This window comes from Pinus tabuliformis, chromosome Q (assembly GCF_031772625.1).
Source record: "Pinus tabuliformis cultivar Carrire ecotype Pingquan chromosome Q, CPIR1, whole genome shotgun sequence".
NCBI lineage: Eukaryota > Viridiplantae > Streptophyta > Pinopsida > Pinales > Pinaceae > Pinus > Pinus tabuliformis.
The window spans coordinates 261,241,949-261,255,983 of NC_142296.1; the positions used below are offsets into that span (position 1 = coordinate 261,241,949).

General features: G+C 40.6%; 1 protein-coding gene across 6 annotated transcripts in view; it reads left to right on the forward strand.

Moving 5' to 3' along the window:
* PIP5K9 (phosphatidyl inositol monophosphate 5 kinase) overlaps positions 1-14,035 on the forward strand; it is a 437,711-nt gene that overhangs the window by 115,930 nt on the left and 307,746 nt on the right. For all 6 annotated transcript variants that reach the window (XM_089384294.1, XM_089384292.1, XM_089384293.1 and 3 more), the window contains one exon: positions 161-328. In XM_089384294.1, the coding sequence (XP_089240420.1) occupies positions 161-328 (168 nt within the window). The remainder of the gene's footprint in view (positions 1-160; positions 329-14,035) is intronic.

Sequence of the window (14,035 nt, forward strand, 5' to 3'; positions counted from 1 at the left end):
AGGAAATTATAACCTGATTCCTTTATATATGCAAATTCTGAATGATGATGTTAGGAAGGGATAATTTCTGCATAATGTCATTATTGTTGACTGTAGCTACCAAAATTCAATCACAATCTAGATTCTGAGAAGTATTTTCGATGTGTCTTTTTGGCAACAGGTATACTGTTGGTAAAATTACCCCTATACCAAGACGTGAGGTTCGACCGTCAGATTTTGGACCTCGGGCAAGGATTTGGATGAAATTTCCTAAAGAGGGGTCCCAACTTACACCTCCTCACCAATCGGTGGACTTCAGATGGAAGGACTATTGTCCAATGGTTTTTAGGTTTGTTCTATATTACTATGTTAACTTCCTGATTTTATTCCATCTGTAGTGGCCTGAAAACTACAAAAATATGAATCGTTGCACTTCGATGATTTTGCAATTTCTTCCCCTGCATGAGTTATAGTAATGCAACTCATGCATTTGTCAGAATAGACTTGGTGAACATGTACCTGCCCATGTCAGGTACAGAGATACAACTTAGAAATCATACTTCTTTGGTAAGTAAATAATTTATATTAAATTGAAATAAAGAAAAGTAATGGATTTATGTTATATTGAAATAGGGAAATTACATCATATCTTCTGTCCTGCATTGCAGGCAACAATGGCAATACATCAGTAGAATATGATATACACTGTACAGTAATAGCAATGAATTTTGTAATATTCATTTCATATGATTGTCACATGTAGGGACTTGAAATTCATATTACTGGAATTATTTAATGCCATGTATTGACACGTTGCTTTCTTAGATAAAGTTGGACAAAGAATTAGAAGATGAACTGAGATTACAGTATTTCGAGAAAAACCCATCCGCATTAAAAATTTGCAGTGTAACTTTGTGCTTTGGAATGCTCTGTATCATTCCAAGGTGTCTTGCTGCACACAATAGGAACAAATAAAGTATACTGACCCCTAATTGAATGATTAACTCATTTTTTCAATTCCTTCATTTCTTTGGTTTGAAGACCATTGCTTATCATTGCTTTTGAAGTGATTAATTTTTCTCTAATATTCTCAGGAACTTATCATGTGTGTAGTTCTTCTACAACTTGTATACCACCATGGATATTAGTGCTGTGCTCAGATTTGACTGTCACTCAGAATCAATCAAGTTTCTTAGAATTGGTTGATTTTAAGTAGGCTTGACAAAAACATAAACCTGTCACAGACCAGTTGGTTGTTAAACAGAATGATCACAAATAAAAGGGAGTTAGGCAGAGCCATCACAATAAAATGGAATACATCTCTATATCCGGATGATAGAATTGTATATCAATAAATATTTGATGCATTCATTAGCATATATTTTTATGTTTTGGATATATGGATTTATCCTCTTTTATTTTTGATTGCTTTGTGTAAATGACCATTTGATCTGTACAAAGCTGTGTTGGCTACTGACTCAATAGAGTCCATGTCTGTTTGACATGTAAGCCTGCCAACAGGGGCCAGGCCAAAGAAACTCAAAAAATATGTTGAACTATGTAAACCCTAATCCTACCTTCTTAAAAGCCATTCTCACCTTTCTTACCTTATTTGACTTCTCAAAACATGCATTTGGACTGCTTGGAGCTGAAACCCTGCCTGGTGGGCTACTGGTGGAGCTACTTGGACACTAACTTGAAGCTGATTTTGTTAAGCCCTATATAAGCCCCTTGGTAACCCAAAAACCCCCAATTAAGCCCTAGATATTGAGTGATTACATTTCGATTGTTATATTGTTTTGTAGGCTAGAATCCCCCATGGTCCCACTTTATTATAATTCTACCCTTTTGTCTCCTATATATATAGTAAGGAGACCTAGTCCTAGGATCATTGAATAGTCTTGTTCATTGTAAAATAAAGTTTCTCCCTTCGAAGTGGATTGTAATTATTGGTTTCTTATCCTTTTTAAGGTGCAAAGATCATAACATTTGGTACCAACGCTCCTTATCCTATGGTTTTGCTACTTCAAACAGGTCATCCTGGCATTTTTTCGCCATCTTTTTTTTGGGAGGTTTGAGACGGTGAAACCTAGAGAAGATCGAGAAGACATCTCGGGCAATCTCTGGTTCAAGTTTTAGATCTTGGTTCACTATATTTTCGGAGATATGGTCCAAGGAAGTTAGGGTTTTTGAATGCTCCTAAATTATGTCTCAAACAGGCCAGTGCGGCGTTTTTCGCTAGAATTTTTTCCTGTGAGGCTTCAAAACGTCAAACTTGGACCATTTTGAGGCGAAATTGTGGTGAACATCTGGTCCAAGTTATAGTTCTTGGTTCACTATATTTTCGGAGATATGCTCCAATGAAGTTCAAGTTTCTGTATGCTCCAAAAATCAGTGTGAAACAGGTCAGTTTGACATTTGTGCCATAGCTTTTTCTCTGTAAGGCTTCATAAAGTAAAACTAGGACCATATTAAGGCGAAATCTTGCGGAATAACTGATTCCATTTTCAGAATTTTGTTTGATATACTTTTGGAGTTATACCCTATGGAAGCTAGCGTTTGTGAACAATCATGACATAAATTTTAAATAGGCCAGCATGTTTTTTTTGCTATATCTTCTTGTCTGAAATTTTTTAGACTGTGAAATCTTCAGGAATTTTAGGAGACATATAGAAGTACCTCAAATGCAAGTTCTAAAATTATATTTCAAGAATTGGACACATGGTACGCTATACAAATTTGCTCGTGTGAAGCGGTAAAAAAATCAGCAAGTTTTGGAGAAGTTTCTATAACTTTTAGTTGGCACATCAAATTCAATCCACACACATGTAATTGCAGAAACTAGATATCATAGTATTACAAAAAAATAAAAAATAAAATCTAGAAGGCCTCAAATCTCAAACATATATCAATAAAGCTTTAGCCATTTTGATACCTTCCAAATTAAGGTACGTAACTTACTATTGACCTAACTATACCTTAGAAGATCCCCTTTTTTTTGGGTTGTAATAAAGAGGTGGGCTATTACTATTTTCTAAAATGTCTCCAAAGAAAGCTACCACACCAAGTAAATCTAATGAAGGCCCATCATGGACTCATGAAGAAAGTGAAGATTTAGAATTTAGGTTATTTCAATTAGAGAAGAAAGTTAATGAAATGGATGATAGTATGTTGAAAAAGGTGGATTTTTTAAGTTCTCAAGAAAAGATTGAAAGAGAAATGGGAAAGAAGATGGATGAAACTAAGGAATGACTAGAAAAGAAGATGAATGAAAATAAGGAAGAAATACAAAAATCCATGATTTCCATGGAAATTCTTCTGTTGGAGAGGCTTCCTAATGTTGAAATTTCTAAGTATTACCCATTAGAAATTTTATCTGTATTCTCTGTTTTATTTCGCCTACTTGTTTAATTATTAACAAGTTATTTAACCATATAAACACTGAAATAAACACAATACAGTCTCAAACATCTACAAATCAACAACTGAAAGAAATAGACAAACACACAAGGGACACCGTTATTTTTGGACAATCATCCCCGGAAAAACCCAACTTGGGAAAACCGGTGCAACAGTTCTGAGGGTTTTATTATTAAGCAGTTTTTCTTGAGTACACTGGGTGCCAAACTAGCTCACTCGATAGAGATAAATAATCTGGTAGTAATACCTCTCTTCGGAAGTAGATATTCTGAAAGTTTGCCCCACGAAACCCTCTCCAGCACAATCTGAAGCACTGTGCCAGCCCTCCCGACCTTTGCGTCAACCCTCTGAGGCTCTGTGCAGCCTCTCAGGCCCTCTACGTCACTTCTGCAGTCTCTGCGTGGATGACGCAGGCCCTTTTGGCCTCTATGCAGTCATTGTTGGCCTCTGCATCTGCCTCTCTGCCTCTGCGTTGGTCTTCTTGCACTATCTTTGCCTCTCTGCCTCGTACTCACTGCCCCTCGCTGCAATTTTGATCATTGGTTCAATTTCTCCTAGCAAACCCTGCTCTAGAAAATTGAACTAACTGATCACTCTAGTGTATCTCCAACTGACCCTTAAGCCTCCTCTTATACTTTTTTTGTTGAGCCTTCAATGGCAGAGATTACATCTCTAATCAGTGACTAAGATTAGATTTGGCTTGATCCATTTCCATTAGAACCTTCTAACCCAATTTTATATTAATACCCACTAATATTTTTATTTTCCTGAGTTTAGACTTAGGAACCCATTAAAAATATTAATTATTTTAATATATCCTTCACTGGTTAGAATTTCCCCAAACCATTTTTGGGTCTTGGAGATCTCATGTGCTTTAGCCTCTCCACCAATTTTCATGGCTAGAGCACATCTGATGCTACCCCAAATCAACACCTAAAAGGGATGCAGAGATGCAAGGAATTCATGAACATAAGGAGAAGCATGTTGCTGAGAATCAATCTCATATGGGGAGTATGTTGCCGCAATTGGAGAGCACACATTTTGAATCACAAAACCATAATCATGAATTTTCAATCCATGATCCACATCATTAGGGCTTCAAGTTAGCACTAAGGAACTACTATATTCAAAGATCGATATGAGGAAATTTGATGGTAATTATCCTGTAACATGGATATTTAAGATGGAGCAATACTTTCATGTACGCCAAGTGGCATCCTTACAAAAGGTAAATATTGCATCCATGTTTTTAGAACAAGACCAACATGTATGTTATGAATGGCTTTGTGAAAGAAAAAATGATTCTGTTATAGCTTGGTCCATTTTTACAAAGGAATTTACAACACATTATGGGGATATTAAGAGCGATATATTATTTAGTCAATTGGTAAATCTTCGAAAAAAGGTCTAGTTACAAAGCACATTCAACAATTCCAAAAGTCGAGTCTTAGAGTAAATAATATTTCATAGGATAACTTGTTACACCTATTTATGGAAACTTTAAAGAAAAACATCCAACATCGGGTGCATCTCTTTTAACCCAAATCTCTAGAGCATGCTTTCAATTTGGCAAGGAAAGTTGAAAGGAAAAATATGGCCACTAGAAAATTAGTAACTAATAACTATCTAGAAAATCATGCTTCCCTTCGTAGATCGACTAGGTTGACTCGTCAACAAATGGATGAAAGAAGAGCAAAGGGACTATGTTTCAATTGTGACAAGAAGTATAGTAAAGGGCATAAATGCAGTGAGAAGAAATTATTCTACATAGAATGTGAAGATGAAAATGATCAAGAATTGGAACTTCAAAAGATCTAGAGCTAAAAGAGATTACTCCAACAATCTCTTGTCATGCATTCATCAACATTAGTAAGCCACAAACCCTCAAGATTAAAGGATATATCAAAATGCAAAGGGTAACAATGTTGATTGATTTAGGTAATACCCATGACTTCATCAATTGCAAATTGGCAAACCTTCTTAATTTCTTTGGATATCCAACACCAGAATTTCAAGTGATGATTGCAGATGGAGGTACCATAAATTGTTCAGGGAAACACAATACTATTAAGTTGAATATGGGGGAGTATTTATTGGTTAGTCCCATGATTGCAATCCAAATGGGTGGTGTTGATGTCGTATTAGAGGTCCAATGGTTAAAGTCATTAGAAACAATGGTCCTTAATTTCCAAGATATTTTCATAAGATTTTTCTTAGAAGGAAAAGAAATTGATCTTAGAGGTATCTAGGGAAACCCAATCAATTGACTTGGCAGGTGGCCACCAATATCCACCTGGATCATTCCTCCCCCCTTAGGAAGCAATGGTCCCCATTGCGTTGAGCTCCTCCATGAGATGAGGAAACTTCTGCTGAACTTGTTCCCTGGTGAGCCACTTGCCCTGCTGAAGGAGTTGGCCCGCTTTGACAACTCGATACAGTTGGATATTCTGTTGGCGAGTGTTCTTGATCTGTGTGTCCATGATCCGATCAGTTGCAGCTTGTTCCATGCAATCTGGATTTAATTCTGTGGGTTTGAGCTGTTCTGCAATGTCGGATGTGTCTAGCAATGGTGGAAAGTATGGCCGAAGGCGGTCCACATTGAATACTGGGTGCAGGCCAAGGAATGGGGGAATGCTGAGCTCAAATGCATTGTCTCCCATAGCCTTAGTAATGGTGTAAGGACCATATCGGAGTGGTCTCAATTTCCGATAGGCTCCAGTAAGGCGTTCCTTTTGCAAATGCAACCAGACTTTGTCGCCCACCTGAAACTTGTGTGGCACCCGATGTTGATCATGTCACTGCTTGTACTTGGCATTTGATTTCTCAAGAATGTCATGGACCTGCTGGCGAATATGTTGGATGCGCTCAATGAAGCTGGTGGCCTTATCTGTTTCGGACTGGACATGAGCTGAATTCATGTGAGTAGCTGCAAGTGGCATGGCCACATCAATGGGGCATAGTGGCTGGAATCCCAAACCCACCTGAAAAGGGCTATGGCCAGTGGAGCTGTGAAGAGCTCGGTTGTAGCTGTGCTGAACGTAGGGGAGGCTCTCGTCCCATGTGCGTAGATGCTTTGAGTTATACATGCGCAGAATCTGCACAATCATCCTATTGACAACCTCTGTCTGGCCATCAGTTTGAGGATGGAAGGCTGTGGACTTCGTGAGTTTGGTGTCCAGCATTGACCAGAGACTGGACCAAAAGGTGCTGAGAAACCGACTGTCCCGATCTGAGATGATAGACTGTGGGATCCCAAAGTGCACCCACACTCGTTCAAAGAAGAGTTTAGCAGTGGCTTCTGCTGTGATATTCTTCTTGCAGGCCATCATAATGGCCATCTTTGAGAACCTGTCGACGACCACAAAAACACAGTCATTTCCATGCTTAGTGGAAGGAAGGCCTGACATGTAATCCATGGAGATGGATTCCCAAGGTCGACTAGGGGTAGGCAACGGGGTATAGAGGCCTTGCTTCTTAATGGTCGGTTTGGCAATGGCACAGGCAGTACATGATCGGATGTACTTCCCAACATTCTGTCGAAGATTCGGCCAATAGAAATAGTTTTGCGGTACTGCCACTGTTTTCTCGACCCCGAAATGCCCAGCAGCCCGACTGTAGTGTGCTTCCCAAATCATCTTGGCACGCTCGCTTGAAGGAACACAAAGGTGACCGAGGTGGCATAATAGGGCATCTTGGAGGTGAAAATCTGCAACCTGCCGACCCTCCAAGAGTGTCTGGTATGTGTGGCCGAATTCTGGGTCGCTTTTGTAGAGAAGTGGCCAATCAGAAGTCTCGTGCCTGCAAGAGTTGAGCACGGTGGTTAGCGCCATGATCGGTGGTCGACTGAGGCAATCTGCAACATTATTGGTGCTGCCCTTTTTATACTTGATATTCAAGTGACACTGTTGCAGGTATGTAGACCACTTCTGATGGCGATCATTCTGCAATTTCCCTTGGGTCTGTATGAACTGCAGAGGTCGGTGGTCTGTGTGGATGACCGTTTCCTTCCCCAAAATGTAATGCTTCCATTGTCGGCAGGCCTGTACAATGGAATACATCTCTTTATCATAAGTGGGGTACTTCCGGACTGTGTCTGAAAGTGTTTCACTGTGATATGCCACTGGATGTCCATGTTGAGTAAGGACTGCCCCAATAGCATAGTCAGAGGCATCTGTCTCGACCTCAAATGGTTGTTGTAAATCTGGTAACGCGAGCACTGGTGCCGTGCAGAGGCGATCCTTCAACTCCCTGAATGCCTTTTGTTGAGATTCAGACCAAAAGAATTTTGCTTTCGCCCCGCCCTTGGTGACTTGACTCAAGGGCCAAGAAATATGAGAAAATCCCAACACAAACCTGCGGTAGAAGTTGGCAAGACCTAGAAAGCTGCGGAGCTCTGTTAGAGTGGTTGGAGAGGGTCAATCCCGAATGACTTGGACCTTGGCTGGATCGACATGCACCCCCTATTCATCAATGATGTATCCCAGATACTGAACCTTGGTCATGCCAAAAGTGCATTTCTCCAAATTGGCACATAGCTTGTGTTGCCGCAGTGTTTGGAGAACCTGTCGGATGTGTTGGAGGTGCTCTTCCCAACTCTGGCTGAAGATCAGAATGTCATCCAAGTATACTACTACAAAGGAGTTGGTGAATGGCCGCAAGATGTCATCCATTAGCCTCATAAAGGTTGCAGGAGCATTCGTCAATCCGAAAGGCATGACCAACCATTCGAAGAGGCCCTCCTTGGATTTGAAGGCAGTCTTCCACACATCTGAGGGTTCAATTGGTACCTGGTGATATCCTGACTTCAGATCGATCTTGCTGAAATATTTCGCCCCCTTTAGTTGGCCTAGGAGGTCATCAATCCGCGGGATCGGGTACCTATTACGGACAGTGATCTTGTTCAGCGCCCGATAGTCAATACAGAGTCTCCACGTCCCATCCTTCTTCTGTACCAACACTATCGGGCTCCCACAGGGCGAAGAACTCGGACGGATGTGACCTTTCTGCAGGAGCTCCTGAATCTGCCTCTTGATTTCATTGTTCTCCAGAACGGAGCGCCGATAAATTGGTCCATTGGGTAGCGGCGCACCTGGGGTCAGATCGATGGAGTGCTTGACTTGACAGTACAGAGGAACCCCTGCCGGGGAGGTGAAGATGTCTTCGTACTCCTCCACAATCTTGTCCATCTGTAGCTGCCGTGCAGAGGGACCCCGTTTGGAGGCCGCGGCCACTGTCTTCTTCTTCCCTTGAGGGCGTATCATCAGGAAAACAAATTTCCTGGTTTTGGAAATGATCTTACTGCATTGTTTTGCAGTAATCAAAGAGATGGCGGCAGGTGGTGCTACCTCTGGTATCCTGAACAACTTATTTCCCAATGTAATAATAACAACATGGGGCCTTGATTCATACACAGCATGTCGCTTCCACAAGTATGGTTGTCCTAGTAATACATCACAAACTTCAAGGGGAGCAATGTCACACAATACCTCATCCGTGAAGGGCTTGATGTTGTATGGAAGGCGACACTGCTGGCTCACGCGAAGATCTCGCCCTTGGTGAAGCCACCCAATGGTGTATGGTTGTGGATGTGCTGTGGTCGGTAAGCCCAACCGCTTCACGACCTCTGCCGAAATGAGGTTCTTTTGACTCCCGCTATCAACAATGAACTGTATCGGGGAGCCCTTTACCCACATCTGGGAGTGGAAGAGACGCTCCTCCTCCTCTGGATCTTCGGGTTCATTTTTCTGGATCTTTGCGGTAGCAACAGTGGCGCTGGGATCCGCATCAATGATCTGCTTCCCTTTTTCATACCCCTTATCGGGTTCTGACTCAGAGTCGGAACATGCATCTGATTCTGAAACCTTTAGCTCAGCCACCAGTGACTGCTTGGCCCGACACTCACTTGTGTTGTGAGTGGAGCTCTTATGGAACTCGCACCATTTTCCAGTGTCCTTTCTCGGCTTCGCGGCATTGCTCTTTGCTTGCAGCTTCGGCTGGTTGTCTTGGGCTGTCCCGCCTTGGCTTTGTCCTTTGTTCTGTGGTTTAGGGGCACCTTTCCCCTGCTTTGGATTCGCAGATCCAAAGTCTCGCTTCTTTTGTTTAAACTTCTGCTCGACCTTGACGGCATACCGGTATGCTGCGCCGAGCGAGGGGATGTTTAGGAACTGTATTTCTTCCTGGATGTACTTGTGCAGGCAGCCACGGTATTTGAGTATCAAATGTTGCTCCGAATCCTTGATACCCAACTTTGTGCGAAGGGTATGGAAAAGATTGGTGAACTCCGGCACATCTTGGTCCCTTCCCTGCCGCAGCGTGGTCCACTTTATGTATTCATCCTCATAGCTTCCGACAGGGTAGTACTGCTCCTTGATGGCATCCCGGAACGAATCCCAGGTGGGTGCGGCTGAAAATAGTGAGCCAGTACTTTCATCCTTCTGCTCGCAGTAGGTTTCCCACCAGTCCTTGACGTGGGGGGCTGCTTTGAGAAGAGCAAAAACAATCTTTTCCTGACTCGAAAATTCATGAACAGAAAAATAACTCTCTAGCAGATTTAACCATTTATCTACGGCATCGGCGTCTATCTGACCCTCGAATATGGGGATTTCAAAATTAACTTGTACCTTAAAGGGTGTGGCGTTTCCAGAGGAGCTGCTGGAAGCCGATGCGCCGCTTTTGGGTAGCCGCTGAAGGATCTGCGCAAAGCTGTCCATCATCGCGTTCCGTTGTCGCTCGAGCGCTTCTTCGAGCAAGATTTTGATGGGATCTCCTGCCCCCTCGTCTTTCTTCTCGTCCGCCATGGGAGGCCGTCGGGATTTGCGAGGCTGGTCTTGCAAAGGTTCAACCAGTTCAAGCCCTAACTCCTTATATCCCGACCTTGTTGGGGACATGCAAAGAAAAACAGAGAAAAAGCAGACCGCTCTGATACCACTGTTCCGGATTTAAACAGGAACGCAACAAATTACAGAGATAACCATATACACAAAGATGCAGCGGAAATAATACTTCATTTCATTAATGGAAAATACTGAAATATGCTTACAAACAGAAATGGAAATAAACTAGCTAGGGCGATGGTAGCTTATCTCTGAGAAGAGATGTGATGGCTACATGCCTCTGAACTGTGTTACAATGAGGCTCGAAGGCCTATTTATTGTTGAGAAACAATGGAAAAACCCTTAACGTTCCAAAACCTAGCCCTAGGAGATGAAACGCCAAACTGTGGGCCCTGTTTGGGGGTAAGTTGGTACATCAACTTCCCGGGGTCGTAACTTTGGCATATGATCTCCGTTTGACGCGTACAATAGCTCATTAGAAAGATCTATCCGAGCACTATCATTGTTGGAATGGGCAACACCAGTCCATTCCATGGACTCGTGTTGCCCCCGGATTCCCCAAAAAACGTCGTTTAGGGCCTCAAAACGGCTCCGGAAGTTCAGGACCCGAAAAACTGCTAAAAATAGTAAGTTGTGCTACAATTAAGGAAACTGAAAATGCTGAGAAAGACAATGGTGGGGTTCCAGGTGGACTTGGCAGGTGGCCACCAATATCCACCTGGATCAGATGGTGTCAAGGTGGATCCTAACAAAATCAAAGATATGAGGAAATGGCCAATCCCCAATACCTTGGAGAAACTCAGAGCATTCTTAGGATTGATAGGATATTACCGCAAATATGTCAAGAATAAAGGTCAAATAGCAACACCTCTAACAAAATTATTGAAGAAGGAAGCATTTTCTTGGACTAAAGAAGCAACCAACACATTTGAAGAACTTAAAGAGGCTATGTGTATAGCTCCTGCCTTGGTGACACCTGACTTCACAAAAATGTTTGTTGCGGAGTGTGATGCCTCAGGCCGTGGCATTGGTGCAATTTTTGATACAAGGAAGGCCCCTTGCCTCTGAAAGTAGTGAACTTAAAAAAAAGAACTTACTCGGACCCATAGAATACAAAATTAAGAACTTGCAAGTAATAATTGATGATTATAAATGTATGTCTTAATTTAGTGTCACAACTATGTTTAACGAAGAGATTGACATAATTATTGGTCTACCTTGGTTTAAAGAACTGGGTAATTTCATGTTAATCATGGATATTTTTTTGTTAATCATGGACATTCTAGGACATGACAGTGAAATCAGAATTGATGATACCTTCATTACAAGACTTTAAAGATATTTCAAAATTGATGTTTCAAGAGAATAAAAAAAAATATCAAATATGCAGAAAGAACTTGAAGAAGTTATCTTCGATAAAAAATAAATTTCTAGTTTAAAGGATCATACTTAGAAACTACTTGCACAATTCAAGAAGTATAAAGCTACAAGCACAAATTAGAAAAAGAAAATGAAGCTCTTGGGAAGAAACTCAGTGGAAACTTATCAGAACAGAAACTAAAGAAAAATGAACAAACACTGATCCAGATAATATCATGATTCAAAAAGACTCCAGTCCAATTGAAGTGAAGAGATATTTAGATGCAACTATTCAAGCAATTGAAATTCCAAGTAAATACTCAGTAATCAAATTAGCAACACCAGTATGTGATAAAGATCATTTGCCAAAAATAAGTCAAGAGAATGCTACAAGCTCATTAACAGGAAAACAAGTCACAAGAACTCCTTATTGACATCCTAATCACAAGAGCAGGTGCATTAATCAGTGCATCAACTTCAATCAGAAGGAAAACAATCGTCATATCTTCTTAAGAGTACTGATATCAGTACCATCAAGTCTCATGATAATATTTCTTGGAAGGCCTATAAGCACAGCATTCCACAAAAGATTGATCTGGGATGGTTGGATCATTTCGTAGTACAACACTTCTGTACTACACTCAGAAGTTCATATTGTCTTGTATTATCACAGAAGATAGTTCTGAGAATTGAGAAAGACGAGAAGACATTATGAGATAGAAAAAGACATCAAGCATTTCCATCAATAAGTTTTGAGGACAAAGCTTTTTTAAGGGGAAGAAAATATTATGAAAATATATAATTGATAATTAATAATAATTAGCATATTGAATAGACTTGCCCTAAAGGACATGACTATTCGTGAAATGGCACCTTGTCCAGTATATAAGCAAGATCCTCATTTGTAACTAACCATATCACTTGTACATTCACCATTCTTGTATATAAATATTACTCGCCCTATAAATGGATATTTACATATTCTAGATATTCTAAATATTCATGAGTACACAAACTCTGTTCATTACAATGAGTCTTTATACATGTTCGACCTCATGTGGAACTTCCTCAAAGTTATAATGGTCTTTTGATACCTACGATGCACAACAGAAGGCACATTATGTACTTCTCTCAAGACAAGTTGACTTATTTCTGTATTGTTAGGCACACAAGCCTTGTTTATAACATGAGAACCCTCCCCTCATATCTTGGAGTTCTCATACTTCTTTTGCATTTTATCTTCAGTTCTCAAAGTCATTTCATTAACTTTAAGGAGGTATACACCTTGTGCAAATTTTCCAAGTATCAACATTTTCAAGTCCTACTGAGTTGTGACAACAACTTTGTTTTCCTTGCCATATGCTTGATCTTGAAGTCATACTCACCGAGAAATTCATATTGTGCTTCTGCCTTGCATTCGAGTTTTTGGCTGAGGGAACAAATACTTGAGGGTATCATTATCAGTCCTCAACTCAATGTTCCTATCAAGAAGTCATGCTTCCACATCTTTAACACATGCGTAATGGCTGCAAGCTCTAAATCATGTGCCGGGTGATTGAATTTGTGGTCTTCAAGCTTCTTGGACTTGTAAAAAATAAAATGGTTCCCTTGCATGAGAACTCATCCAATTCCCTCAACTAATGAATATGTGCATAGAGTAATCTCTTTGCATGTAGAATCTTTAGAATTGGAGCACTCATGAGCAAATTTTTTAAAAGCTGAATCCTTTTTTCTCACACATAGGTGTCTTGTTGGATTTTTTTCCCTTATATAGAAAAGTGATGGGATAGGCAATTTTAGAAAAGCCTTCTACAAATCTTCTCCAGTCACTGGATAGGTCCGTGAAAGATCTCATATCCAAAACATTCCTAGGAGTATGCCACTCATCTGAGGGTTAGCCACAACCCATTATTATGACCATCTGCCAATCCTATATGATGTTAGGCATTGAGGGTAATGCTAAAATACTGTACAGTGTATTGTAGGTGGTTAGTAATTAAAAAAGCTTTGCTACATGTCTGATAGTTAACAATCACTCTAGAAGCAATTTTGCAATATAATGCACTTTCAAAAAGTCTATCCAAAAAGTAAGTTGTGAAGCATAATTCTAAGGTGGATGGCAATATCTGGTGTCTGATGTTTCAACACTACTATATAGTGTTGTGACTATTTGTGATTTCATATAGAACAAAGCACTGAAAAGAAAGTGATGATGGAAGGAAACTGGATAGTAACTATGATGGCAAGTTCTTGAGTTTCACGATAATTTCCTTTGGTACAAGTGTTGTTTGGTGGCAAGAAGCTATAAGTAACTTTGGGTTTCCATGACATCTTTGCAGTGCACCCAACACCAAGATGATTAACATAGTGATTGGAAAGGTGGTTTGTTTCCCCACTTATTATATGCTACATAAGTGAGTTGATCTTGCCGAAGTTTAAATGGC